Below are 26,532 nucleotides of genomic sequence, written 5' to 3' on the forward strand. Positions count from 1 at the left end.
ATACCTGAACTGCCCAGCAATTGATAGCCTGCTGGATGGCTGTCTCACAGAGAACTTAGGGGAGCTGATAGTGGGGCTGCCGGTCCACCCTGGTTCCAAGCCCCCAACAGCTAGCTCTGGCAGTCACCTGCTTTGTCCACTGCTTGCAGAAAAACAACGTTATAAGGGAGCATTGCACAACTTTAAAGGAGCATGTTCTCTAACAGATCGGCGACGTAACAATGAAACAACATTAACCGGGACGATGTTAAGTGAGGAGTTACTGTAATAGATTCAGTAGAACATAAAATCTAACTTCTCTTAAATGTCTGCACTTTCTCTCTAGGTGCGTATCATGTTTGAAGTACAGGATCTGAAATATGCTACTCTGGCCACAGTGTCAAGGTGTGGAATGGTCTGGTTCAGTGAAGATGTTCTAAGCACTGACATGATATTCAATAACTTCTTGGCCAGACTACGAAGCATCCCTCTGGATGAAGATGAAGAGGAAGCTCAGCGCAGGCGAAAGGACAAAGAAGATGAAGGTGAAGAAGCAGCTTCTCCAATGTTGCAGGTATAACTTGGAATGGATTGTAATACTGTGGACTGACACCAGACCCACTAAAAGTAGGAAGTGCCTTAAAAGCTTATCTTACCGGCCGTACTGAATATAAATAGAGATTGAGTTAACAAAATATAACTTGCGTGCTGTATTCCCCAATTAAAGTATGACACTTTGAACCCATACTATTGACAAACTTATTTTAAAATCTAGTGTTATGACTTAAGACTACAAACCAAGTTCCTTGAACAATGCTAATGTCTTTACCAACAGATTCAAAGAGATGCAGCAACAATTATGCAGCCCTATTTCACATCTAATGGACTTGTGACTAAAGCTCTTGAACATGCTTTCAAGTTAGAGCATATCATGGACCTCACTCGCTTGCGCTGTCTTGGTTCATTGTTCTCTATGTTGCATCAGGCTTGCCGCAATGTAGCCCAGTACAATGCAAACCATCCCGATTTCCCTATGCAGATAGAGCAACTGGAGCGTTATATCCAGGTAAAGTAAATACTGCAGCAAAGTGATCTGAAAGCCTAAAGATGAACACAGTTACCAGACTCTTTGAATAGTCTCCTTGTATTTTTTTCAGCTGTCCTTCAAACACAAATTCGCATTTGTGTGGACTAATCTTTCTCTTGTCTTCCATCAGAGATACCTGGTCTATGCAATACTGTGGTCATTCTCTGGAGACAGCGGACTGAAAATGAGAGCAGAGCTGGGAGAATACATTAGGAGAATCACCACTGTACCGTTGCCCACAGCACCCAACATACCCATAATTGATTATGAGGTAATAGCCTCTTGTACTTTGTATAGTTTACAAACCTAATTCCTAAAGAAACAAAACCAGAATGACCCACAGAAGCTTATGCTCCAATACGTCTGTTAGTCTGTAAGATGGCACAGGACTCTTTGCCACTATTTCTAAATTAACCTCTCTCAATGGGAGTAAATTAGTATCTCACAAGTTAGCTCAAGGCAAGCCACTCTAAATTTGATTGATTATTTTATTTTTTATTTGTTTTGCTCAGTTGGTACATAATGTACTGTGTAGTCCAACCTTCTTCTAAACTAGTCCCACAGAATTAAATCTGCAGGTGTTAAAAGCCTAACTGAGTTCACAGATTAAAGCATGAAGCTGTGTAAAATACAATGGGGTTTTGATGAGAACCCCATTGAAACACATCTCTCTACTAAATTTGTACATTAACTATTTCTGTTCACCTAGGTGTCAATTACAGGTGAATGGGTCCCATGGCAGTCCAAGGTTCCTCAGATTGAAGTTGAGACACACAAGGTTGCTGCTCTTGATGTTGTAGTACCAACCCTAGATATCGTCCGGCATGAAGCTTTGCTGTATACTTGGCTAGTGGAACACAAACCCCTAGTGCTCTGTGGCCCACCAGGTTCTGGAAAGACTATGACCCTTTTCAGTGCTCTCAGAGCCCTCCCTGATATGGAGGTAACTATTCTGTTTATGTGTGGGTTATTGAATAATAGCAAATTTATAACAAGTAAAAGCTGCCTACAAGGTTTACTCTCGTGATTACAGCAACACCTCTCAACTTACATGGCAAAAGCTTCATTGTATCAGAGCTCTTTGCCCAACTAAATGAATGTATCTTTATAACACTCTGTGAAGTAGAAACATGAACTGTAAAAGGGAGTGGAAATTGAAGCAGAAATCAGTGACTTGCCCATAGTCACCAGGAAGATCTAGACTCTTCCTAACTCCAGGAGTCCCTTAACTTCAAGGCCATCTGTTCTTCCTTTCTAATTAGCACCAGTAGTACTGGCTTTTTTCCACTTGTTCAGTATTAAATCAAAAGTATTTTGAGTTCAGGTAGCTGTTCCGTCTAGGTATATGAGTGTTTAAACCTGTTAACAGTGATGAGAGACAGTATGTATAACAGGTGGGTACTACTGGCACATAACAGACTTTGATGGCAAAGTCTATAAGGAATTTTACATATCTGTAGTGACCCAAATACTTGTGTAAACAGCATCCAGTGATCAGTATCTAGTCAACATACAGCAAATATTTTCAATCTGAAGACCAAATTGTAACATATATTTGTTACTGAGGAATGATAATCTATTGAAACTTTGGTTCTAAGACTTCAAGCTATTAAAACATATCAAATGTCTTCATGAATTTACCTCTTTCACCCCCTTTTTTTTTAAAGGTGGTTGGACTTAACTTCTCTAGTGCTACTACCCCAGAGCTACTTTTGAAAACTTTTGATCATTACTGTGAGTACAGGCGTACACCTAATGGAGTGGTGCTGGCTCCTGTGCAGCTAGGAAAGTGGCTGGTGCTGTTCTGTGACGAAATCAACTTGCCAGATATGGATAAGTATGGCACGCAGAGAGTCATATCCTTCATTAGACAGGTTTGTTTTGTTGTGAAACTAAGGATTCTACTGTTATGCTTTTATGGAAACTTTCTTATATTAAAACAATTCCCTCATTCAGATGGTGGAACATGGAGGCTTCTACCATACATCGGATCAGACCTGGGTGAAATTAGAGAGGATTCAGATTGTTGGAGCTTGTAACTCCCCTACCGATCCTGGAAGGAAACCACTTTCACATAGGTAAATACTATTCTGAAGCTACTAAAACTATAGTACTGATCTGCAAAATGGAGTATCTGATTCCTTTACATTCTAATATTGGAATCCAGTTTTTGTAGCATCAAATATTGGTTTAAAAATACCTTGCATCCAAATGAGCTGTTCATTAACAGTCCATCAGGCTCCTGTTGATCTTCAATAAGTCTTGGAGCACTGGAAGTTCCGAAGACTGGAAGAAAGCTGCTAAAATGCCAGTTTTTAAAAAGGGTAAATGGGATGATCTAGATCCCAGCCAGAATAATGGAGTGGCTGATACAGGACTTGATTGTTAAACAGTTAATAGAGGGCAATGTAACTAATACAAATCAACATGGGTTTATGGAGAATAGATCCTGTCAAACTAACTTTGTTGTTTTTGATGAGATTGCAAATTTAGTTGATAAAGGTAATAGCGTTGACATAATATACTCACTTAGGTAAGGCATTTGACTTGGTATTGCACGACAACTTGATTTAAAAAAACACACAAAAAACTAGAATGATATAAAAGTTTCATGGCACACATTAAATGGATTAAAAACTGGCTAACTGATAAGTCTCAAAATGTAACTGTTAACTGGGAGCCATTATTGAGTGGGCTTGTTTCCAGTAGGGTTGCGCAGGGCCTGATTCTTGACCATATGATATTTAACATCTTTATCAATTACCTAGAAGAGAACAAAATCATCACTGATTGTTTGCAGAGGACCTAAAAATGGGAGGATGGTAAATAATGATGAGGACAGGTCACTGATTCACAGCAATCTGTGTCACTTGGTAAACTTGGCGCAAGCAGTTAATATGCATTTTAATAAAGCTAAATGTAAATACATACATCTTGGCCATACTTACAGGCTGGGGGACTCTGTCCTGAGAGAGGTTTGGGGATCATGGTGGATAATCAGTTGAACTTGAGCTCCCCGCTGAACATGTAACACTGTGGCCAAAAGAGCTAATGCAATCCTAGGATGCTTAAATGAAGATCACAAATAGGAATAAAGAGGTTTATTTGATCTCTGTATTTGGCACTCATGTGACCACTGCTGTGTGGCCACTGTGGCATTGATGTGACCACTGTGAATCTGTGTCCAGTTCTGATGCTCACAATTCAAGAAAGATGTGGACAAATTGAAGAGAGTTCAGAGAAGGGCCACAAGAATGATAAAGGATTAGAAAACCTGCTTTTATAATGATGGACTCAAAATGCTCAAGCTATTTAGTTTAACAAAGAATAGGTTAAGGAGGGACTTGATTAGTCTGTAAGTACTGTGACAAAGTTCCTCCTCTGCCTTGGGGGGTCCTGCGCTTATTGGCGGATTTGCTCGCCTCAGCGATTCACAGCAGCCCTCAGTTTGGCCACTTTTGCTAGTGGCTCAAACCTGCCATTCACTCAGCTAACCTCATCACTTGCCAGCATGGGGAAAGGGAGGAGAACAATCCCTGCAGTCTCTGCTGACCCAACTAGTGGGTCGGGGGCTAGGCCAGGAACCTTCCCCTCTGGTGGAACCCACGGTCGAGGTCACCTCCTCTTGTATCAAATAGGGAGTTGAAGGGGATGGGGGGAACCTGGGCCTGCCCTCTACTCTGGATTCCAGCCCAGGGCCCTGTGGATTGCAGCTGTCTAAGGTGTCTCCTGTAACAACTGTGTGACTGCTACAACTCTCTGGGCTACTTCCCCATGGCCTCCTCCCAATTCCTTCTTTATCCTCACCACAGGACCTTCCTCCTGATGTATGATAATGCTTGTACTCCTCATTCCTCCAGCAGTACACCTTCTCACTCTCAGCTTCTTGCGTGCCTCTTGCTCCCAGCTCCTCGCACACACATCACTAACTGAAGTGAGGTCCTTTTTAAAACCAGGTGCCCTGATTAGCCTGCCTGTCCTAATTGATTCTGGTAGCTTCTTAATTGGTTCCAGAAACTTCCTGATTGTTCTGGAACAGCCCATTATCTTACTCAGGGGAAAGGGACCTGCTTAATCTGGGGCTAATATATCTACCTTCTATCAGTCTCCTGTAGGCATCTGGCCTGACCCTGTCACAGTATCTACATAGGGAACAAATATTTAATAATGGGCTCTTCAGCTTCCAGCCACTGGATCATGTTATACCTTTCTTTGCTAGACTGAAGCTAGACAAATTCAGACTGGAAACAAGGCATACATTTTTAACAGTGAAAGTAGTTACCCATTGGAATAACTTACCGAGGGTGGATTCTGCATCGTTCACAATTTTTAAATCGAGACATAGGCGCCGACTCCATGAGTGCTCCAGGGCTGGAGTACCCACAGGGAAAAATTGCCACAGCAGCCAAGCTCCCCGCCCCAGCTCACCTCACCTCCACCTCCTCCCCTGAGTGCGCCATGCCCCGCTTCTCCCCCCAGCACTTGCTGTGGCAAAACAGCTGTTTCTCAGCGTAACAAGCTGTGCGAGGGAGGGGGGAGGAGCGGGAATGCGGCGCGCTCAGGGGAGGATGCGGGGAAGAGGCGGGGCCAGGGCGGGAATTTGGGGAAGGAGTCCAATGGGGGAGGAGTCGGGGCGGGGACTTTAGGGAAGGGGTTGAAATGGGGGTGGGGCAGGGGCAGGAGGAGGTGGGGCAGGCATGGGTCAGGGAGGGGGGGTCACGCACCCACCGGCGCTAGGAGAAGTTGGTGCCTATGAATCAAGATAGTAGCATTTTTTTCTAAAAGATGCCCTGGGAATTATTTTGAGGAAGTTCTACCGCCTGTGTTATATGGGAGGTTAGAAAGATTTCTTCTGGCCTTAGAATCTATGAACAACACAGACTGTACTCCATTCACATCCCTGTACTTCAAAGAGGACTTTGTGTTAGCCAGCAGGGTGGTGGCTAATGTGAGTGCTGAACATCACTCATTTCAGAGGCTGAGAATGCTGTTGTGAAATTAATAGTTATTTTTACCCTATGAAACAAGCAGCTTGGGTCAGAAACGAACCAATATGATGTGATATTGCAGAGTACAAGTCAGTAACTGACTCTCCTACTTTGACTTTTAGTGGCTTAATTTGAGATGAAATCTCCACCAAGGATGGCAGTTGTTTTGAATATTGAAAATAGATCAGTCAGGTCTAGTCTAGCTGACTTGGATGAAGTCTTTCCTGGTATGAACACTAAGCTATTGGACCTCTTTCAGATTTTTACGCCACGTCCCTGTGGTGTATGTGGACTATCCTGGACCAGCTTCTCTTACTCAGATATATGGAACATTCAATCGTGCAATGCTGAGGCTTATCCCATCGCTCCGCGCATATGTAGAACCTCTTACTGCTGCCATGGTAGAGTTCTACACAATGTCACAGGTAACATGCTCTACACACTATCCCAACTTCTGCTGACTAGTCCTTTTTCCTTGTTACTGTGCCACTTTAGATAAATCCCAGTGCTTTTTGTCTTGGCCTGCTTACCCTGTTTTTATTAGCAGTTGTGAGATAGGGGCATGAGAAGCATTGTTTGTATGTAAATTATTGTTGCACAACTTTATCCCATTAGATACTAAACCCAGTGTTTTGAATTTTAGGAAAGGTTCACCCAGGAGACACAACCACACTACGTCTATTCACCTCGTGAAATGACTCGATGGGTGATAGGTATCTTTGAAGCCTTAAGACCATTAGAAACCTTACCTGTTGAAGGCCTTATTAGGATTTGGGCACACGAAGCCTTGCGTCTCTTCCAAGACAGGTAAAGAAACTATGGAAATAGTATTAAAAGTACAAATTGTAGAAATGAACAAAAGTTTAAGTTCATAAAATAAGTGCCACCTTCAAAGGCTTATACACATAACCAAAATATGAAGAATAATATTTTTGTGGATTTGAAATCTAGTCCTCTAAGCTCAGGGCAAGAGAAGTAAGTGTCTGTTGGATTGCTAAGTAGTTGCAAGTAGATAGAACTGACTCATATTTACAATAGTATTATCCTTTGCCTTAATTTGCTATTTATAGTACTTAGCGTGTCCTTCACATATATCTGTTTTTAATAGGTGTTGCATGCTTGCTTGTAACTGTCTTTCTCTCTAACTAGACTTGTGGAAGATGAGGAGAGACGTTGGACTGATGAAAACATTGATATGGTAGCTCTGAAACATTTCCCCAACATAGACAAAGAGAAAGCTATGAGCAGACCCATCTTGTACAGCAATTGGCTGTCAAAGGTAAAGAGGGATATCTCAATCGAAGCCTTGACTATTGCAGACAATAAGTATCCTATTAAGAGAGTGAATCTTTGCCCATCACTTCTCTTAGGCAGCACTCGTTCTAGCGTACTAAGCACAGTCCATGCTATGATAGGATTTACCGTTGACAATAAGGATTGCTAACCATTTGGACTTAGTAAACAAACACATTTGATGCAGCATGCCATGATGGGTATCCAGCACACAGCAGAATCTATCTGGGTATCAAGGGAGTAGAACTGTGAATTTGAAGGCAGAGCATATACCCAAACAGGGACACCTCTAGAATACCAAGGGTAACAATCCCAGAAAGTATCCTGGGGTCTTGGACTAGTGCAGTTAGGAGATGTAGGTTGTCTTTTTGGTTTATTTAACAAATAAGCCAGTGGTGTCCGTAACCACACTGGCTAACTAATGACTCAAAGGAGAAGTGCCACCCACTGAGTCACAAGCTTCACTTCCTAGCATCCTGGGTCTCCCAAGTGGTGTTAGTCAGATCATTGTGTAGCTTGATCTGAGGTATGACCCAAGGTGGTATGATTGTGGAGTACAAGCATACTCAATCTTCTATCTAGCTGTATGCTTTCAGAACAATAAATGCCTATAGTCATCTCATAACAAACATTAGTGTCTGATCAATAAACTGTTCATGGCCCCCCAACCAATCCTTTATATGACCTCAACTGTTGCAGCTGACTTCAAGAAACAATTGTGTAATGCTAATATGTGGTTGTAAAGCTCGTTGCTCTGAATGTTTTAGGGTTTGCTTTTCAGTGTCCAAGCAGGTATTCATAAATCTACTTCTGTGCCTGCTGGCTAAATGCTCTCCTGTCTGTTTAGACTTATGAAAATGCATTTAACATACATGCACCCTGTATTAGATAACGTAACTCAAACCAGTTGAGCCATATGTGTGTTCAAATCAGGAATTTGCAGTGATGGTAAAAGTGCCAAGGAGGAGCACAAATACCTATCTACCTGGGAATTTTCTGGCACCTATGAATATACTGACTTATATTGCCTCTTAAAGTAATCAGTAGGTCCTTTTAAATGCCTTACATTACAGTGGCTCTGCAGACATGATGTACAAATAGAAAATGCATCAGATTTTAGTGCTGCATCTGAGCTGGTGTGGAAACTAGTTTTTCAACTTAAAGTGAAAGTCTGAACTGTGCTGCTCAGAGGCACAGCACAGAACTCATAGCCAAAGGAGAGTGGGGTGGGGACTAAGGTAGCTTTGAGTCTTAATGGGCTGTCTAAATTGTGCAAGCCACTTCCCAGATGCCTGCAGAAATTCTGGGCAGCACTGCTGCCGTGGCATGTAACATTACATGCCCTGCCCGTGGCACGTGCTACATCAGAGTCTGAGGGGGTCCCTGTGGCGATGCTCCTCAATTCTTGAGTTGGGAATTTGTCGCTCCAGCCCCTTTCTCACCCTGCTGACCCCTCTGTGCTGGATAATCTCTCCCTTAATCTTAAATTCTGAATGGTTAGATCTCTTGCTTACATTTTGGCCTCCTTATTCTAGGATTATATCCCAGTGGATCAGGAAGAGCTGAGAGACTATGTAAAAGCCAGGCTGAAAGTGTTTTATGAGGAAGAACTTGATGTGCCACTAGTGCTGTTCAATGAAGTTTTGGATCATGTGCTAAGAATTGACCGGTAAGCTGAATTTCCAACTCCTGGGTTTGTCTGGTTTGAATTATAAAACAAATCTGTATTCAGACTAGTCCAGAATGGAGCACCAGTTTGTTCTGGTGTTCTCCTTGGGAGAGGCATTCTGTAAAGGGGGCACTGCAAGGTTGGAATTATAGCAGTAGACTGAGAAATATTGACAATGGTCACTTCAGTGTACCCCCGAACCGGTCACAGTATTAAAAAAAAAATACAGGTTAAGTTTGCAAGGAAAGGAGGTTTGGAAATGTGGTGGCTAATTCACAATTTATCAAGCAATAAATTTACTTGAAGTACCAATCTCTTTCAGAATCTTCCGCCAGCCTCAGGGTCATTTGCTTCTCATTGGAGTTAGTGGAGCAGGGAAAACTACTCTCTCACGATTTGTGGCTTGGATGAATGGTTTAAGTGTTTACCAAATAAAGGTTGGTTTAGTTCAATCACTCAACAAAAAAACTGACTGTTAAAGCTTGCAGTTGTCTTACAGATATTCTATCTTTGGTAAGATAAATGTATAAACATAAGTCATTGTGAGGGAGGATAAGGGCTAAAAAAGATCAGTAACTATTGCTAAATCTTTATAGGTTCATAGAAAATACACAGGTGAAGACTTTGATGAAGATCTGAGAATGGTCTTAAGACGCTCTGGCTGCAAGAATGAGAAAATAGCATTTATAATGGATGAGTCAAATGTACTGGGTTCTGGATTCCTGGAGAGAATGAATACTCTTCTGGCCAATGGAGAGGTAACTTGAGTAAATGTGTATAAAGCAGCAGTTATGCAGGGAAAATCAAGCCTTTAAGAAAAATATACTTATTTCCTGGATTAGGTTCCTGGTCTCTTTGAAGGAGATGAATATGCCACCCTTATGACTCAATGTAAAGAAGGAGCACAGAAAGAAGGTTTAATGCTAGATTCCCATGAAGAATTGTACAAATGGTTCACCAGTCAAGTTATTCGCAATCTCCATGTTGTGTTCACCATGAACCCATCTTCTGAGGGCCTGAAGGACAGAGCAGCTACTTCTCCAGCTCTCTTCAACAGGTAATTAACTTACTGTGTTTGGGAACTAACTACAACAAAGTATCTTAACACTTTGTGTCTGTCTTTTTTAATTAAGAATATTGTTAATACCCTCTTAAAAAAAGAAATTTTGGAGGCTTTAATGTCTGTCCTGTCCTGTCTGCAGGTGTGTCTTGAACTGGTTTGGAGACTGGTCAGCTGAAGCACTGTACCAAGTTGGCAAAGAGTTTACAAGCAAAATGGATCTGGAGAAGCCAAACTACATTGTGCCAGACTATATGCCAGTTGTGTATGACAAGTTACCACAACCGCCATCACATCGGGAAGCTGTTGTAAATAGCTGTGTATTTGTTCATCAGACCCTTCATCAGGTGAGTTCTGCCATGCTACTCGGATCTCTAGTGCCGTGTTCTAGTGGACTGACATAAGTTCAGTAAAACAATGTTGCCCCTGTGACAATATTGAGTTTAAAAAAATCTAGATATTATATAATCCTAATGTTTTACGTATACAAACTTTTGACAAAATCCTTTTCCTTTGGAAAGGCTAACGCTCGTCTAGCAAAACGGGGAGGCAGAACTATGGCCATCACACCACGTCACTACTTGGACTTCCTCAACCATTATGTCAACTTGTTCAATGAGAAAAGGAGTGAGCTGGAGGAACAGCAGATGCATTTGAATGTTGGTCTTCGAAAGATCAAGGAAACTGTTGACCAGGTACATACCTTTAAACTTTGCTTTTTAAAATAAAATTAGAGCTATTAAAACATTTTAAAACTGAGTTTAGTCTGTATAGACTCTAATCTTACAATTCATGACAGGTGGAAGAACTGCGTAGGGACTTGAGAATAAAGAGCCAGGAGCTGGAAGTAAAGAATGCAGCAGCTAATGACAAGCTGAAAAAAATGGTGGAGCATCAGCAACAAGCTGAGAAGAAAAAGGTGAAATCAAAGCTTTCTTTACCTTTTGTACATGTGCAGTATATTCAGAAATAACATCTTACAGGTTGCACAATCTTTCTCTTAGGTTATGAGCCAAGACATTCAAGAGCAGCTACACAAACAGCAAAAAGTAATTACAGATAAGCAAATGAGGGTGAAGGAGGATCTAGACAAAGTCGAGCCTGCTGTCATTGAAGCTCAGAATGGTAAGTCAGCACTGACAAATAACTACAGCATGCCTGCCTTTAGGGGTTTGGGGCTGATCCAAAGGCTCTTGAAGTCAGTGGGAGTGCTTCCATTTGCTTCAGTGAACTTTGGGTCCTTCCCTTTATCAGCAGTATCTTAATCGTTAGTGTGGAAGCAGTAGAAATAAAATAGTTCACTAGCACTACTGAGCTTCCAAACTTCCCATTATTGCTACTGTAGACTTGCATTCTAAGCCGTATTTTTATTAAACTTTGAGCAATAAAGTGTCTTAATGGTTCACTGTTTTTTGTCAAGCTTTGCTAGATTTACTTACTTACTATCTTTTAGTATACCAGGCCACATTAAAATAGGAACTCCTGAAACAGGAGTAGGTCAGCAAACACTAGGAAATTTCTGGTGTGCACTAGTATGGTCCACATAGTTAGTTAGTCTACAGCACACTAGCTTGTTGTGCACTTACACCCCAGCTTATTGCTCACTGTTTTCTAGACAAGCCCCTAATGTGTTCTGTCTCTGCTGGTGCTGCCTCTTAAGAGATAGCAGTGTCCAGTTCATGGAATTAGTGATTTAATAAACGCTATATAAGTATCATGAATGGAAATACTATCTACAACTTATTTACTCAAGAGTTAGTTACAATGGCTTATCAGTGGGTTGTGTAAGAGGAGGAAGGACTTCTAACTCACCATTTGCTTAGGTATACAGTCACTCACTGTAGAGGCATAGCCTTGTTTTTAGGCTCCTTAACTTGTGAACTCAACATAGCTGCCAGGTGCAAACTCTTGCTCTTGTAGTAGTGCTTGGAGGCTTCTGATAGTTCAGCTTGCTGTCACTCAAGTGAGAATACTGGTGGAGGGTTTTCAAAATGTGGAAAGCATTTGGTTTTTACAAGAGAGGTTTAATTCATTTTAGATATGACCTGAAGCTTAAAAATCTCTCAACAATCTCAATGAATATTTGCTAATTCCTGTCTTACTATTTTGCTGTCTTTTCTTCCATTTTCTCCCCAATCGATACCCTTCCTTTCTTCTGCTCGATCTGGCTTGACCACTGTGATTAGCTGTAAAATCAATAAAGAAGCAGCATCTGGTAGAGGTCCATTCTATGGCCAACCCACCTGCAGCAGTGAAGCTAGCACTAGAGTCCATATGTCTACTACTGGGTGAAAGTACAACTGACTGGAAATAGATACGTTCCATCATTTTGAGGGAAAACTTCATTCCAACTATTGTAAACTTTTCTGCTGAGGAGATCAGGTGAATAATTGCAGGTACCAAGCTACTGCTGGGAATAGAAAGAAATTGTTCACAAGATTTTCACAATAGAAATCTTACTAGTAGTCACAATTGGTGATGTTAGGGCTTGTTTTCTACCTCACAAAAAGCAGAATTCATCTCATATGCATATGCAGAATCTCCACCTTTTATGCGGTGAACAAAATATCAAACTCTGTCATATATTCATGAAGATGATCTATCAGGGAGAAGATGTGCATCTCAGGGCTAAATTTTGCTCTTAAAATAAATTTTAAAGTATAGTCTGAGTAACACATACTGGCATCAGAGCACTGGGATATAGACTATTCCCAGTAATTGAATTTAAATTTCTTTCATTATTTCCCAGCAGTAGCCTTAAATCCCTGAAAATACCCTTTTTGTCCCCTTAATAGCTGTGAGCTCTATAAGGAAGCAGCATCTTGTTGAAGTAAGAGCAATGGCCAACCCTCCTGCTGCAGTAAAACTGACTTTAGAATCAATCTGTCTCTTGTTGGGTGAGGAGACAAATGACTGGAAAAAGATCAGACCAGTTATTCTCAGAGATAATTTCATCAGCAGCATTGTCAACTTTAATACTGAAGATCTCAGGTATTAGTTTTAGTTTATCTACTGTAGTAAAGGGGCAATTTCCTCTCAGTAACTCTGCGCTGACAGATTGAACACTTGCACACATGCTGTGTTAAGCACACAGGGTACCTCTTCTTTTGCAGTGACTCCATCTGGGAAAAGATGAAGAAGAATTATATGTCAAATCCAAGTTACAATTACGAAATCGTAAACCGAGCATCCTTAGCGTGTGGCCCCATGGTAAAATGGGCAATTGCACAGGTAACTCTTCTGCAGTAGATACGCCAATGTAGAATGCTTCAGTGTTATGTGGGAAATCAAACACCTAGTGATCGGTACTAGTTCTACAGTGCTGGAAATATGCAAGGACTCAGAATCCACAGATTCCATCACTCAAAGATCTGTGGCATCTTGTCTAGCTTGCTATTGTAGGTAAAAACAGAAATTGGTCTCAAGTGAACGTGCAGAGTAAGGTGTTGAGTGTTCTTGAATACTCGGTTAACTGTTCCATGACTAACAGGATCCTGCAGTACATTTCATAAGAACTTGTATGTAATGATTGCAACCCTACAACTTACTTTTTCAAAAGACCATTGAAAATATCTGTTTTAATAATCGTGAGTAATGGCTGGTCTTTTTGCTCTGTAGCCAGTTTTGTGTACACACAGACCAGATTTTGTTGCCTGGTTTGATCTCATTTCTCCCACCTGACAAGGGTGGGGAATGTTGTAGAGCAGTGTGATCGTGTCTTACTGAGGGGAGGGCATCTAGCTCTGAAGTAATGTCAATGGCAAGCACAGACAGCATCTCATCGAGCCCTATCCAAAGCCCAGGTTGGTTATTTGTGGGTGTCGACTTTGGCCGAGGGTTTACAGGTGGGATTTTAGAAGCTTGAGTAGAGTGCTGTTATGGGAAAACAGGAGGGCTCCTTCAGTGGGGGCAGGGGCAGGCTAATCCCAGTGTGCAGGGAAAAGGAAACACTAATTTGATATTTACCCCCAAAGGGTAAGTTTCCCTCTTCTAGCCTTCCAGACTCATTGCAGTGTCTCCCCTGCCTTCATCCTACACGCCCTGAGAGAGAGCTCTGGCATCACAGGCAATTATCTCTGCACTGCATGATTTAATTTGAAATTTGATCAAAATCTGGAGGCTTCCCAAAGAACTTCAGTCTCACTTCAGTGAGATGAATAGTGCAGTCCACACCTCTTGGCTGTTTCAGGCCACCTGCAGACTCAGAATAGTGAATCAGTTTAAGTAGAAGACTAGAAAATTAAACTTTTTAAAATGAAATCCTGAATACCTAAAATCCTGAGGGGTGCCCTCAATCCATAAAAAATTATGCTTGCTGATTTACATGGTCCGAAGTCACGTGGTAAATTCCATTCTAGAAAGTATCTAGAACTGACCGTTTACATGTTTCACAGCTGAATTATGTGGATATGTTGAAACGAGTAGAACCTCTCCGCAATGAACTACAGAAACTGGAGGATGATGCCAAAGACAATCAACAGAAAGCTAATGAGGTAGAACAGATGATTCGTGATCTCGAGGCCAGTATTGCTCGCTACAAGGAAGAGTATGCAGTGCTGATTTCAGAGGCTCAAGCAATTAAGGCAGACCTGACTGCAGTTGAAGCAAAAGTGAGAATACGTAATGTACCTTTTTGTCCATTTTATTGACTTCTCTTTGATGTTTCAGGGGGTGGGAGTAGTGGCTTTCAAACATTCTGTATACCTTTCTAAAACAAAAGGCTTTAATGGCCTCTCTACACAACAGTTTGTCTTTCAGTATGTTTCATCCTTTGGACTTTTTACAAAGAGCTTTGCAGACCATTGATAAACAGACCAGAGTGAGGATTACTCTTCCAGTCACTGCCTCATGCTGGCCACCCAATTAAGTTGGCAATCTGTCTGATCAGGACGAGGCTAGCAGGTGGGATGTTACTCAAAACCAAGGAAAGCTAGCATAGGTAAAACCAATCCTTTTTCACAAGCACAAAATTCACCCATTAGACTGATCAATTCTGTAAGTCTCAAATGTGTTTCAGATGAATTTTGATTACTTAATGCTTTTAACAAAAAGTTGAGTGTCTGCCTTTTCTCATATTTTAAAACTATCTTGCAGGGTAACTGTTATATTAATGTTCCCTTCAGACAAGACTAGTGAAGTCAGATCAAACAGTCCATAAAAATGTCCTCTTATTTTTTGGTTCCTTGAGCTGCACTGATGGAATCATAGAAATGTAGGGCTGAAAGGGAACTCGAGTCCAGCCCCCTGTGCTGCAGCAAGGTAAAATAAACCTAGTTCATCCTTGACAGGTGTCTGTCCAATCTGTTTTTTAAAACGTCCAATGATGGGAATTTCACAATCTCCCTTGGAAGCCTATTCCAGTGCTTAACTACTCCTTGTAGTTGGAAAGCTTTTCCTCATATCTAATCTCTATTTCCCTTGCTGCAGATTAAACCCCTTACTTCTCATCCTACCTTAAATGGACATTGATCAGTCCTCTTTAGAACAGCGCTTAACATATTGGAAGACTCTCCCCGTGGTTGTCTTTTCTCGAGACTAAACATGCCCAATTTTTTAATCTTTTCCCGTAGGTCAGGTTTTCTAAACATATAATCATTTTTGTTGTCCTTCTCTGGAAACTCTCCAACCTGTCCACATCTTTCCTGAAGTGTGGTATCCAGAACTGGACACAGTAATCCAGCTGAGCCCTGATTGCTATATAGATTGGGACCAGTACCTCTCGTGTCTTACTTAAAACACTCCTGTTAATACGTTCCAGAATAGTAGCTGTTTTTGCAGCTCCATCACATTGTTCACTCAGGCTCAGTTTGTGATCCACTATAACCCCCAGATCCTCTTCAGCCTAGCCAGCTAGATCGGGGTGGGCAAACTTTTTGGCCCAAGGGCCACATCGGGGTTGCAAAACTGTATGGAGGGCTGGGTAGGGAAGGCTGTGCCTCCCCAAACAGCCGACCCCCTCCCACTTCCTGCTCCCTGACTGCCCCGCTCAGAATCCCCTACACATCCAACCCCCCTGCTCCTTGTCCCCTGACCGCCCCCGCCCGGGACCCCCCCGCCCCTAACTGCCCCCCCTGGGACCCCACCCTCTATCCAACCCCCCTTCTCCGGACTGCCCCGCCCCCTATCCACAACCCTGCCCCCTAACCGCCCCCACAGGACCTCACCCCCTATCCAACCCCCACCCCCGCTCCCTGTCCCCTGACTGCCCCAACCCCTATCCATACCTCCGCCCCCTGACAGGCCCCCCGGAACTCCCACACTTATCCAACCACCCCCTATTCCCTGTCCCCTGACTGCCCCCCGGGAACCCCTGCCCCTTATCCCCTGGTCCCGAGCCCTGGCACCCTTACCATGCTGCTCAGAGCAATATGTCTGGAAGCTGCGCCACCTGGCTGGAGCCAGATATGCTGTCCTGGAGGAGCGCGCAACCCTGCCGCCCAGAGCGCTGGCGGCGTGGCTGTGGGGGAGTGGGAACAGCAGGGGAGGTGGCTGTGGGGGAGTGGGAACAGCAGAGCTCGGGGGCCGGGCAGGACGGTCCCGTGGGCCAGATGTGGCCCGCAGGCCATAGTTTGCCCACCTCTGAGCTAGATCCTAGCCCAGGGGTGGCCAACTTGTAGCTGCGGAGCCCCATGTGGCTCTTCAGAAGTTAATATGCGGCTCCTTGTATAGGCACCAACTCCGGGCCTGGAGCTACAGGCGCCAACTTTCCAGTGTGTCAGGGGGTGCTCACTGCTTAACCCCTGGCTCCGCCACAGGCCCTGCCCCCACTTCATCCATTCCCACCCCCTCCTCTGAGCCTGCCGTGCCCTCACTCCTTGCCCCTCTCCCCCAGAGCCTCCTGCATGCCACAAAACAGCTGATCGGGGAGGCGCTGATCCACAGGACTGCCAGTGGGCAGGAGGCACTGGGAGCGGGGGGTAGGGGGAGAGCTCATGGGGGCCGGGGGCCTGCTGATGTATTACTGTGGCTCTTTGGCAATGTACATTGGTAAATTCTGGCTCCTTCTCAGGCTCAGGTTGGCCACCCCTGTCCTAGCCAGTTATTCCCTGTTCTGCAGTTGTTTTGCATTTGATTTTATTCTCCTTCCCCATTCCTGAATTTCACTTGTTGAATTCAGATCAATTCTCCAATTTGTCAAGGTCATTTTGAATTCTAATCCTGTTCTCCAAAATGCTTGCAACCCTTCTGTCCCTTTCCACTACCAGAACTGTAAAATTCACAGCCCAAGAATACTAACAACCAAACTTCCAGAGTTGTACATGCACTCATAGTTGTTTTCTGGACATACGTAATTCTGAAAATTTGGTTCCAAAGGCTGGTGTGTTGGGCAAACTTGTTTCTCCATATAGGTTGCAAATGCGATAATTATGGGAGCCTTCATTTTGAATAAAGATATATATTATATTGACCATTCCTTAATTTCTAGGTAAACCGTAGCACAGCTCTCTTGAAAAGTCTGTCTGCCGAACGTGAAAGATGGGAGAAGACAAGTGAAACCTTCAAGAACCAGATGTCTGCTATTGCAGGAGACTGTTTGCTTTCAGGGGCTTTTATTGCTTATGCTGGTTACTTTGATCAGCAGATGCGACAGAACCTGTTCACTACATGGTCCCATCACTTGCAGCAAGCAAATATCCAGGTAAAGATTGATCCACAATTACTAATATCATGACTACCACAGGTGTTAACATTTATTGTAATGAGTTACTGCTTCATAAATGAGAAATCACAAGGTGTTTACAAAAGATAAAGATCAAATTTGATCAAACTTTGGGCTCTCTTTGGGCAAATAATAATAATGTTTTACTCTACAGTTCCGTACAGACATTGCAAGGACAGAATACCTTTCCAATGCAGATGAGCGTCTTCGCTGGCAAGCAAGTTCTCTACCTGCAGATGACCTGTGCACAGAAAACGCTATCATGCTTAAGCAGTTTAATAGGTACTTCATTTGTACAATAAGTACAGAATGCGTGGGGATAAACTTAACAATGGATCGGTGCACAGAACTCCCACTGAAGTCAATGGAATTTGCACACACCTATCAAAAGGAAAACTTGATTGAAACTTTATCATCAAACTGAATATAAATGCTTTGAGAGATTTTGAGCGCTGTCTGGCATCTACATAGTACCCATGATAGCAAATTAAATTCAAGTCTTAATAATCTCCTTCCATTGTGTTTTGTAAGCAAAACAACTTGCATTTTTAGTGTACTTCACTATTATACCAACTTAGCTCAAACTGAAGCTGTTAATCAGTCTGTATTGACTGAAACATTAAAGTATCCTTTGGGTAGTTGTATCTAGTTAGATCATTAACTGTTATCTTCTCCAAACAATGACAGTGATCCTCCATATTCCATTTCATGAGCCCACATTCTCCAAAAAAGATTTAGAATATTAACTCAACCTGAGTGGACTAAATGCCTTGTATCGGAAGCCTTAAATCAGTCATATGATGGAAATATTTTTTCACTAACTTAGGTATCCACTGATCATTGATCCTTCTGGACAAGCCACAGAATTCATTATGAATGAATACAAGGACCGTAAGATCACTCGTACTAGCTTTTTGGATGATGCTTTCAGAAAGAACTTGGAAAGTGCATTGAGATTTGGTAACCCTCTACTCATCCAGGTTAGTCTCTTGTTTACATAAATTAGAAAAAAAAATTGTGGTTACATTTCCCAGGAAGTACACTTGAAATCTTCACTTGCTGGGGCTTAGTTTTATTGCTACTCTGGCAATTCTGTGCTTTTCAGGAATTAAATAAATGAAGGTCCTTGTGTAGACAATGGATCAAAATGCAGCAAAGATCATCTCCCTTACTTGTTGTTCTAACTACATTGCTCCCCCTCTCCTACCATATCAAGGTCAAATTTAAAGGCCTTTCTCAGCTGTGCCCCTTGCTACTTAATAATTTGTCACCTATTGTGCCCCTTCCGCTTCCCCGGTGATTTGACTATCCAGTCTGCTTGTCCACTCCCCTTCAGTGACTCTTCACACACCATCCCTCCTGCGTAGAACAGTCCCTACACTGATCTATAATGCTCCTGTTTTTTAAAAAAAATCTTAAAACTCACTTCTATGGATGTCTACAGTAAATAGTCAGTGTTGAAATAGCTAGATTGGAGCAGATGGGAGAAGCCAGATTGGCTTGATGAAAATACAAAAAATAAGGCAAATGTATGAAAGTACATCTGTCTAGAGATGGTACCCATTCCTGTAGTATCCGAGCACCTCACAACACCTTAAGAAATAAGGATATATTATCCCTATAGCACAGATGGGTAAAACTGAGGCACAGGTTAATTTACTTTCTAAAGGTGTCGGTCTCCATCACCCTCTTATTGCCTGTGCTCTTAAATTGTGAGTTGTTTGAGGCAGGATTTAGGTCTAATATTTGGAGCAATGGGAGCATCACTTCTGATTGCGGCCTCTTGGTGCTACCTATAATCTGATATCTACATAAGAAAACAGCAAAATTAAGAAAGCCAAACTGAAACATTACTTAGGTATGTAATCCATCATCCAAAATGTCTGAATAGTATTTGATAGTAAAAATTAAACTGTGTATAGCTTATTGTATGGGGAATAACATTGGACTATCAGCAGTTACACACATGACCAAAACTTCATGTGGATTACTACTAGAGCTTTTCCCAAGCCGGGGGAAAAATGTGATCCAGATCAAACTTTATTCAAGCTTGTTCCAGAACAGGTCCATTTAGCTACTGTTCTCTTCATTACTCTCAATTGTATTGCTGTTTAGGATGTGGAAAGCTATGACCCAGTTCTGAATCCTGTGCTGAATCGTGAAGTCCGGAGAACTGGAGGTCGAGTGCTTATTACTCTGGGAGATCAAGATATTGACTTGTCACCATCCTTTGTCATCTTCCTCTCCACCAGAGATCCAACCGTAAGGAACTCGTACAAATTTGTTTAGCTTTCAGCAGGGCAGAACATAAATTAAGCCAACAAAATGATCCTCATATTTATTTTGATAGGTTGAATTTCCCCCGGATCTCTGCTCTCGTGTTACGTTTGTCAATTTCACAGTAACTCGCAGTAGTTTACAGAGCCAGTGTCTGAATGAGGTCCTGAAAGCTGAAAGACCAGATGTTGATGAAAAACGTTCTGACCTCCTTAAACTTCAAGGTATGTTTCTGAAAAATCAAACTATAAAAATGAGTCATAATTAGTCAGAGAATTAGAAGAGAATAAACTTGACTGTCACTCTCTTACTAATATACAGCTATTCTTTTCATAGTTGAGGAATGTGATATTTTGGAACGTTCTGTTCTTCTTCGAGTAATGTCCCTGTGGATGCATCACTTTAGCTGTCTGTGTGCCCAGCACCTCTAATCAGAGATTTTTGGTAGAGCCCGGGCATGTGCTCTCCCTTCCTGCTATTTAGCACTGCAAGGGGAGGAACCCCGCTGACTTCCTTCTCTACTGCCTTTGATCTCTGAGGGAATGAGCAGTTGTCCCTTCCTCATCTGTGTCATTAGCATAAGTAGTGTTTGTTTTGTTATCTTTCTTCTCCTTAAAAGTAGTTAGGCTAGTGTTTCTTTATTTTATTTTATTCCTTTGGGTTTAAAAAAAAAAGAGAGGGAGAGAGAAAGGAAAAGAACTTCACTTTCCTGCCCTGTCTGGGGGCATTCCTCCCACCCACCCCCAGGCATCTAGTAGATTCAATTTTTTTTCCAGTTTAAAAAAAAAGAAAAAAGTAAAGACAACGTTCTTCTGCATTCTTCCCTGCTAGAGGATGACAACCCCCTGCCCAGGGGCTTGCCTGGCTCTCTCTGCTCCAAGCCATGCCTCTCCTGCCAGGAGTCAGTTCCTGTAATGGCCAGACACTCACTGTGCCTGGGAGACCTTCACAGAAGTGCTTTACCTGCCACATCTAAAACGGCAGCCTCACAGGAGCTGGGAGCTGAAGTTAAAATTCCTCCCTGTGGAGAAAACACTTCAGTCTGCAGGGGACTCTGGTGGGTGCTGACCCCGGATCATCCCCAGAGCCTTCACTTCAAAAGGGGTTGAGTCGTGAAGAGGAGAGGAGAAGAAGAGAGAGAAGAAAGAAAGACAAAGCCACCAGCAGACTCCCCCTGGAAAGGCTGGTAAAAAGGACTCCTCTGAGCAACTGGCCAGCCAGAGGGGTTCCCCAGTGCAGCCATCTTGGCACTGATCCCAACACATGGTTCCGAGTTGCTGGCCAGCCAGTGGGGCTCCCCAGAGCCACCACCTCAGTAGGAGATACCAGCAGAGGGACCTCCTGCTGTGAGCTCTGCTGCAGGAGGGCACCCTCGGCATCACAGCTCTGAAGCAGGAACCTGAGAAGGGGTCTCCTACTGTAAGCTCTGCCCTGCTCTGAGCTCTGCTCTGGCACTGTCCCCACTCCAGGGGCTTCCGCAGTCAGGCTCTCAGGCAAGGGTACCGCCCCCTAAGGAGAGGGGACAATTACCGTATGCATCCGATGAAGTGAGCTGTAGCTCACGAAAGCTTATGCTCAAATAAATTTGTTAGTCTCTAAGGTGCCATAAGTACTCCTTTTCTTTTTATCTCTAAAAGAGCGGAACAGAGAAACGCTTTGGTACCAGGTACAACAAAACTCTCATCTAGGAAGTGTTCTGCACCTTCCCAACCATCCATAGTGACAGCATACTACAGACACTCCTCTGTGGTACCACCTGAGCCCATGGTAACACATGTGCTCTGATACTCTGGAGACCTGTGGCCTCAGTACCCAGGGAGAGACAATTACCGTACCATCTCTAAAATAGTGGCACGACAAAACTCTCATTTAGGGAGTGCTCTGCCCAACTATCGGTACTGACAACGTACCACAGACACTCCTCTGTGGTACCAAATGAACCCATGGTACTGCCTGAGCTCTGGTACCCTGGAGACCTGATGATTGGGAAAGAACCACAATCCCCATCAGTTGGTGCCAGGACCCCGGTTTCAAGCACATCCCAGCACTCAGAATCACTCTTGGCACCGGACTGTATACTGCCAATACCCTAGTCAGCTGCACCCTTACCCACTGGCGAATCTGACACTGGCCAGGAGGAGATCATTCCCTGGCCCCTCGTCGTGGCCCACCATCACACTACAAGGGTCTTCCCCAATCCCATCACACCAAACTACAATCGAGGTACGGGCCCCCTGAGGTAAGCCCACCGCCCATGCCCACCTTCCTCCCTCTCCCCCGCCAAGGCCATATTATAACTCTTTGGCGATGTACACACACATGTCGCGACCGTCTCTGTTGTCTCTCAGGGAGAGTCCACCAGATGGTTTGCTACAACCTGGCTGTCCAGAGCACCTGAGCGAGGGCAGGAGAAAGCTTTTTCAGAACAGGAAAAAAGAACCCGAATAGGTAGCTACCCCTCCAGCACACTTCTCATCTCTCCCAGATGAGGCTGTGCTGCCCAACCCTCCTCACTAGGTGAAGATTTTAAGAACGTTCTGGATCTTACCAAGAGGGTGGCAGACGAACTGCAGATTCCCCTACAGGAGGTGGCAGATACACATCACAAGTTGGTGGAAATTCTGCACACCACCTTCTCATCTAGAATTGTCCTCCCAATTAATGAGGTCATTCTAGATCCTACCAAAGTCATCTGGCAGACACCAGCCTCCATCGCACCGACCTACAACAGAGTGTAAACAAAAACAACCCTACATCTCTACCCAAAGAGGCAGACTTTGTTTTCAACATCCGCAACCCAACTCCATCATAGTGGATGTGGTTAATGCACGAAGCAAGCAACATAATGCCAAGTCAATTCCATACAATCAGGCTTGGCAAGATGACCTATTCATCGACAACATTACTGTTTAGAGTCATAAATTACCAAACTGTCATGGCCAAATACAATTTTATTACTTATGGGAAACCCAGTATGTTTCTGGAACATTACTGGAAACACAAAAAGAACAGATTCAGACCATTCTTAGAGACAGTCAGTTAATAGGCAGACTGGTCCTAGAGACACCACTGGATGTAGCTGTTACAGCTGCCTGCCTAGTCTCCATGACAGTGGTGCTGAGGCAGGTTGTGGTTTGTTTGGTTTTTTTGTTGGCTACACCTCTCAAGATTGCCCAAAGAGCTACAGACTTCCAGTTTGAAGGGCCCAACTCTTTGCGGAGAAGACAGATTTTCTCTCCACATCCTGAAGGATTCTCGGACCACGTTACTCTCCTTAGGAATCTACACTGTGGGACAGAAGAGAAGATATACCATACCACAGGTCACAATCTTCTCAATACCCCCATCTCAGTGCTGTTATGAGCCACAGTGTAAGAGGCCCAGGGCTCAAAAGTGGGAGCAGTCTGCACCCCAGTCCGTGACCTCTCAAACTGCCTCTTATAAGCACTTTTGATGAGCTGGTCAAGGGCCTGAACAATGATAACTTACAGCATCAGTTGCCATCTATACTCCTGTCATGCCTCTCAGAAGTCACCTTACCCTACTTCACAGCAGTTAGGATCAGCTCTAGAGCAAAGAGATTGATTTCTAGCCCTGAACCTACAGGGTGCCTACTTCCATATCTCAATACAACCGTCGTACAGGAGATTTCCTACTGCTTACCTTTGGGGCAGGATCATTATCAGTACAGACTGCTCCACACAGGGTATTCTCCATTGTAGTGGCATACTAGCCCTGGTACAGTGACTGGACTTTATCAGCACCAACCTGCTGCAGTACAAGCAAGCGTACTCCTCTCACTACCCACATTCACCAACCTGGGACATTTCTCCCTAATACACTGCGGAGCTCACCTGCACAACAATGAGGTGCAGAACAAATGGCCTTCCACAGAAATGACCTTCCATATCACTCTTTTGGGGTGAAGGGCTGTCAGGAGTGCCTGTGCACACTCTCTGCCTTTCATCAAAAACAACACACAAAGTTCATGATGGGACTTAATGTGACCTGTATGTTTTGTATAAACCATCAAGGAGCTGCCAGATCTCCCTCGCCTCTACAAGACAGCACTCAAACTTTGGAACTGATGCACCCATCACAATGTGCTCATCTCAGCTGTCTATCTACCAGGGATACAGAATGTGACAACCAACAGTCTCAGTTGGAATTTTCTCATGACAATGAGTGTGTACTGAATTCAGAGGTGCTTCAAGATATAGCCACCCTTTGGGGAACCCTGCCTATGGATCTCTTCACTACTTAACAGAACAAGAAAGGTCCTTGTTACTGCTCCAGGGCCAGCCTGGGGAAACATTCACTGGCAGTTGCCCTCATCTTCCCATGGGACAGGGCCCACTTTATGTCTTTTCCCAGTTTCCTACTCTATCCAAGATTCTGTTGAAAATTCAACAAAACAAAGTGAGAGTTCTTCTGATTGCCCCTCTTGACCATGACAAGTCTGGCTCCCTTACCTGACACAGATGGCAATATGCCCTCCTGTTTCTCTTCAGCCCATTCCTCACCCACTCTCTCAAAACAATGGGCTGACCCTTCACCCCAACCTGCAGGTCTTCTGCCTCCAGGCTTGGCTCCTTCTTAGTACCAAGGCTGAGAGGCGGAATGCTCTGACAAACTGAAAGACATGTTGCAACACAACCACAAGTTGACCACTCGACATACTTATCTACAAAATGGAAACGACTCCAAGTTTGTGTCATTCCAAATACACAGACCCAACTTCATCTTTCCTCCCTCTGATTTTGAACTACATTTTAAACTCTCACTTAGCTTCCTTAAGGTACATCTTGTGGCAAAAACAGCTTCCCACTTGGTGTTTCTCACCCACTAATACATAGATTCTTTAAGGGCATTTGGAATCTCTTCCCCCATTTGACACCACCCGCTCTAGCCTGGAACTTTAACCTTGTTCTCAGGGCTTTGACTAGACCTCCCTCCGAGTCCAGGGCAACTTGTTCTCTCTTACACCTGTCCATGAAGACAGCATTTCTAATTGCCATCACCTCAGCTAGGCATATAGGAGAAATAGCGGCCCTGATGGCACATCCATCATTCACAGCCCTTTTTTTTTAAAGACAAAGTAACTCTAAGGCCATATCCCAAGTTTCTCCCTACTTTTTCTGCACTTTCCATATGAATCAACAGATCCATCTCCCTGTTTTTTCCCAAAACCACATTGTGACAACTGGGAGACAATTGTGCATATGCTGGATATTAGAAGGACATTAGCATTCTACTTGGACAGGACTAGGGACTTCAGGAAATCCCCTAAACTCTTCCTTTCGTCCACAGAAAGACCCAAAAGCTCTGTGATATTGCCTCAAAAACTATCCAAATGGGTCTCTAGTTGAATTAATCACTTATCAAGGCCGCAACTTGCTTCCACCCAGAGTACATACGCACTCCACGAGATCAGTTTCTACCTTAGTCACATTCCGTAGGGATACCCCTATCTCAGCAATCTATAGAGCAACGACTTGGGCCTCTGCCCATACTTTCACAGAACATTATGCGATCACAGAAGATTTGGCTGCTGACAACATCTTTGACTCCACAATACTCTCTGTAGTAAAAGACTCCACTCCAAAGTCCCAGCCTCCAGTGTTGGGTACTGCTCGGGAGTCACCTACAGTAAAGCACTCATAGGAACGCTACTCAAAGAAGAAGAGGAAGTTACTCACCTTGTGCAGTAACAATGGGTTCTTTGAGATGTGTGTCCTATGGGTGCTCCACAACTCGCCCTCCTCCCCTCTACTTCGGAGTTCTCTATAGGGCTCTGTGGTAGAGAAGGAAATGAGGGGGATTCGCCTGTGCAGTGTTAAAGAGCATCAAGGCAGACCACAAAGGAGGGAGAGCACATATGCGGGCTCAACGGGACACTGCTACCAAAAATCTCCGATTAGAGGTGTAGGGGCACACAGACACCTAAAGTGATGCACCCATAGGGACACACATCTCGAAGAACCATCGTTACTGCACAAGGTGAGTAACTCCTCTTTCAAAGCATATAGGAGATATGACAAACTGTATAGAATAAAATGTTTCTATAGGTTATATGCAATGCATGTGATCGCAGATCTCAATTTGTTTTACTTAAGGTGAATTCCAGCTGCGTTTGCGGCATTTAGAAAAATCTCTGCTACAAGCTCTCAATGAAGTGAAGGGACGTATTTTAGATGATGACACAATCATAACTACTTTGGAGAACCTAAAGAAGGAAGCAGCAGAGGTCACCAGAAAAGTAGAAGAGACTGATATTGTCATGCAAGAGGTGGAGACTGTATCTCAGCAGTATCTGCCACTTTCTACAGCATGCAGTAGTATCTACTTCACAATGGAGTCACTGAACCAGGTTAGATAAAGAATCAAATTTAATCCCTTTCTTCTCACCAGAAATATTCAGTACTCTAACATTTTTCCAAAGTTATGCTGTACTGTTTAAATTCCCGATATGACTACAGAAGTACGTCACGAATTGCAATAATCTCAGCGTTTGACAAA

The 26,532-nt window shown here is 43.5% G+C and overlaps 1 protein-coding gene across 1 annotated transcript in view; it reads left to right on the plus strand.

Moving 5' to 3' along the window:
* LOC102945789 (cytoplasmic dynein 1 heavy chain 1-like) overlaps positions 1 to 26,532 on the plus strand; it is a 99,644-nt gene that overhangs the window by 54,507 nt on the left and 18,605 nt on the right. Inside the window, 26 exon segments of the mRNA XM_037900961.2 lie at positions 326 to 553; positions 815 to 1,045; positions 1,197 to 1,337; positions 1,776 to 2,009; positions 2,734 to 2,940; positions 3,023 to 3,144; positions 6,314 to 6,479; positions 6,698 to 6,861; positions 7,204 to 7,333; positions 8,883 to 9,016; positions 9,339 to 9,453; positions 9,613 to 9,774; positions 9,859 to 10,073; positions 10,219 to 10,423; positions 10,598 to 10,771; positions 10,876 to 10,995; positions 11,081 to 11,201; positions 12,263 to 12,458; positions 13,190 to 13,307; positions 14,471 to 14,686; positions 17,503 to 17,715; positions 17,891 to 18,018; positions 18,563 to 18,716; positions 19,852 to 19,998; positions 20,087 to 20,237; positions 26,130 to 26,383. Coding sequence (XP_037756889.1) covers positions 326 to 553; positions 815 to 1,045; positions 1,197 to 1,337; positions 1,776 to 2,009; positions 2,734 to 2,940; positions 3,023 to 3,144; positions 6,314 to 6,479; positions 6,698 to 6,861; positions 7,204 to 7,333; positions 8,883 to 9,016; positions 9,339 to 9,453; positions 9,613 to 9,774; positions 9,859 to 10,073; positions 10,219 to 10,423; positions 10,598 to 10,771; positions 10,876 to 10,995; positions 11,081 to 11,201; positions 12,263 to 12,458; positions 13,190 to 13,307; positions 14,471 to 14,686; positions 17,503 to 17,715; positions 17,891 to 18,018; positions 18,563 to 18,716; positions 19,852 to 19,998; positions 20,087 to 20,237; positions 26,130 to 26,383 — 4,446 coding nt within the window.

This window comes from Chelonia mydas, chromosome 6 (genome assembly GCF_015237465.2).
Source record: "Chelonia mydas isolate rCheMyd1 chromosome 6, rCheMyd1.pri.v2, whole genome shotgun sequence".
NCBI classification, from domain to species: Eukaryota; Metazoa; Chordata; order Testudines; family Cheloniidae; genus Chelonia; species Chelonia mydas.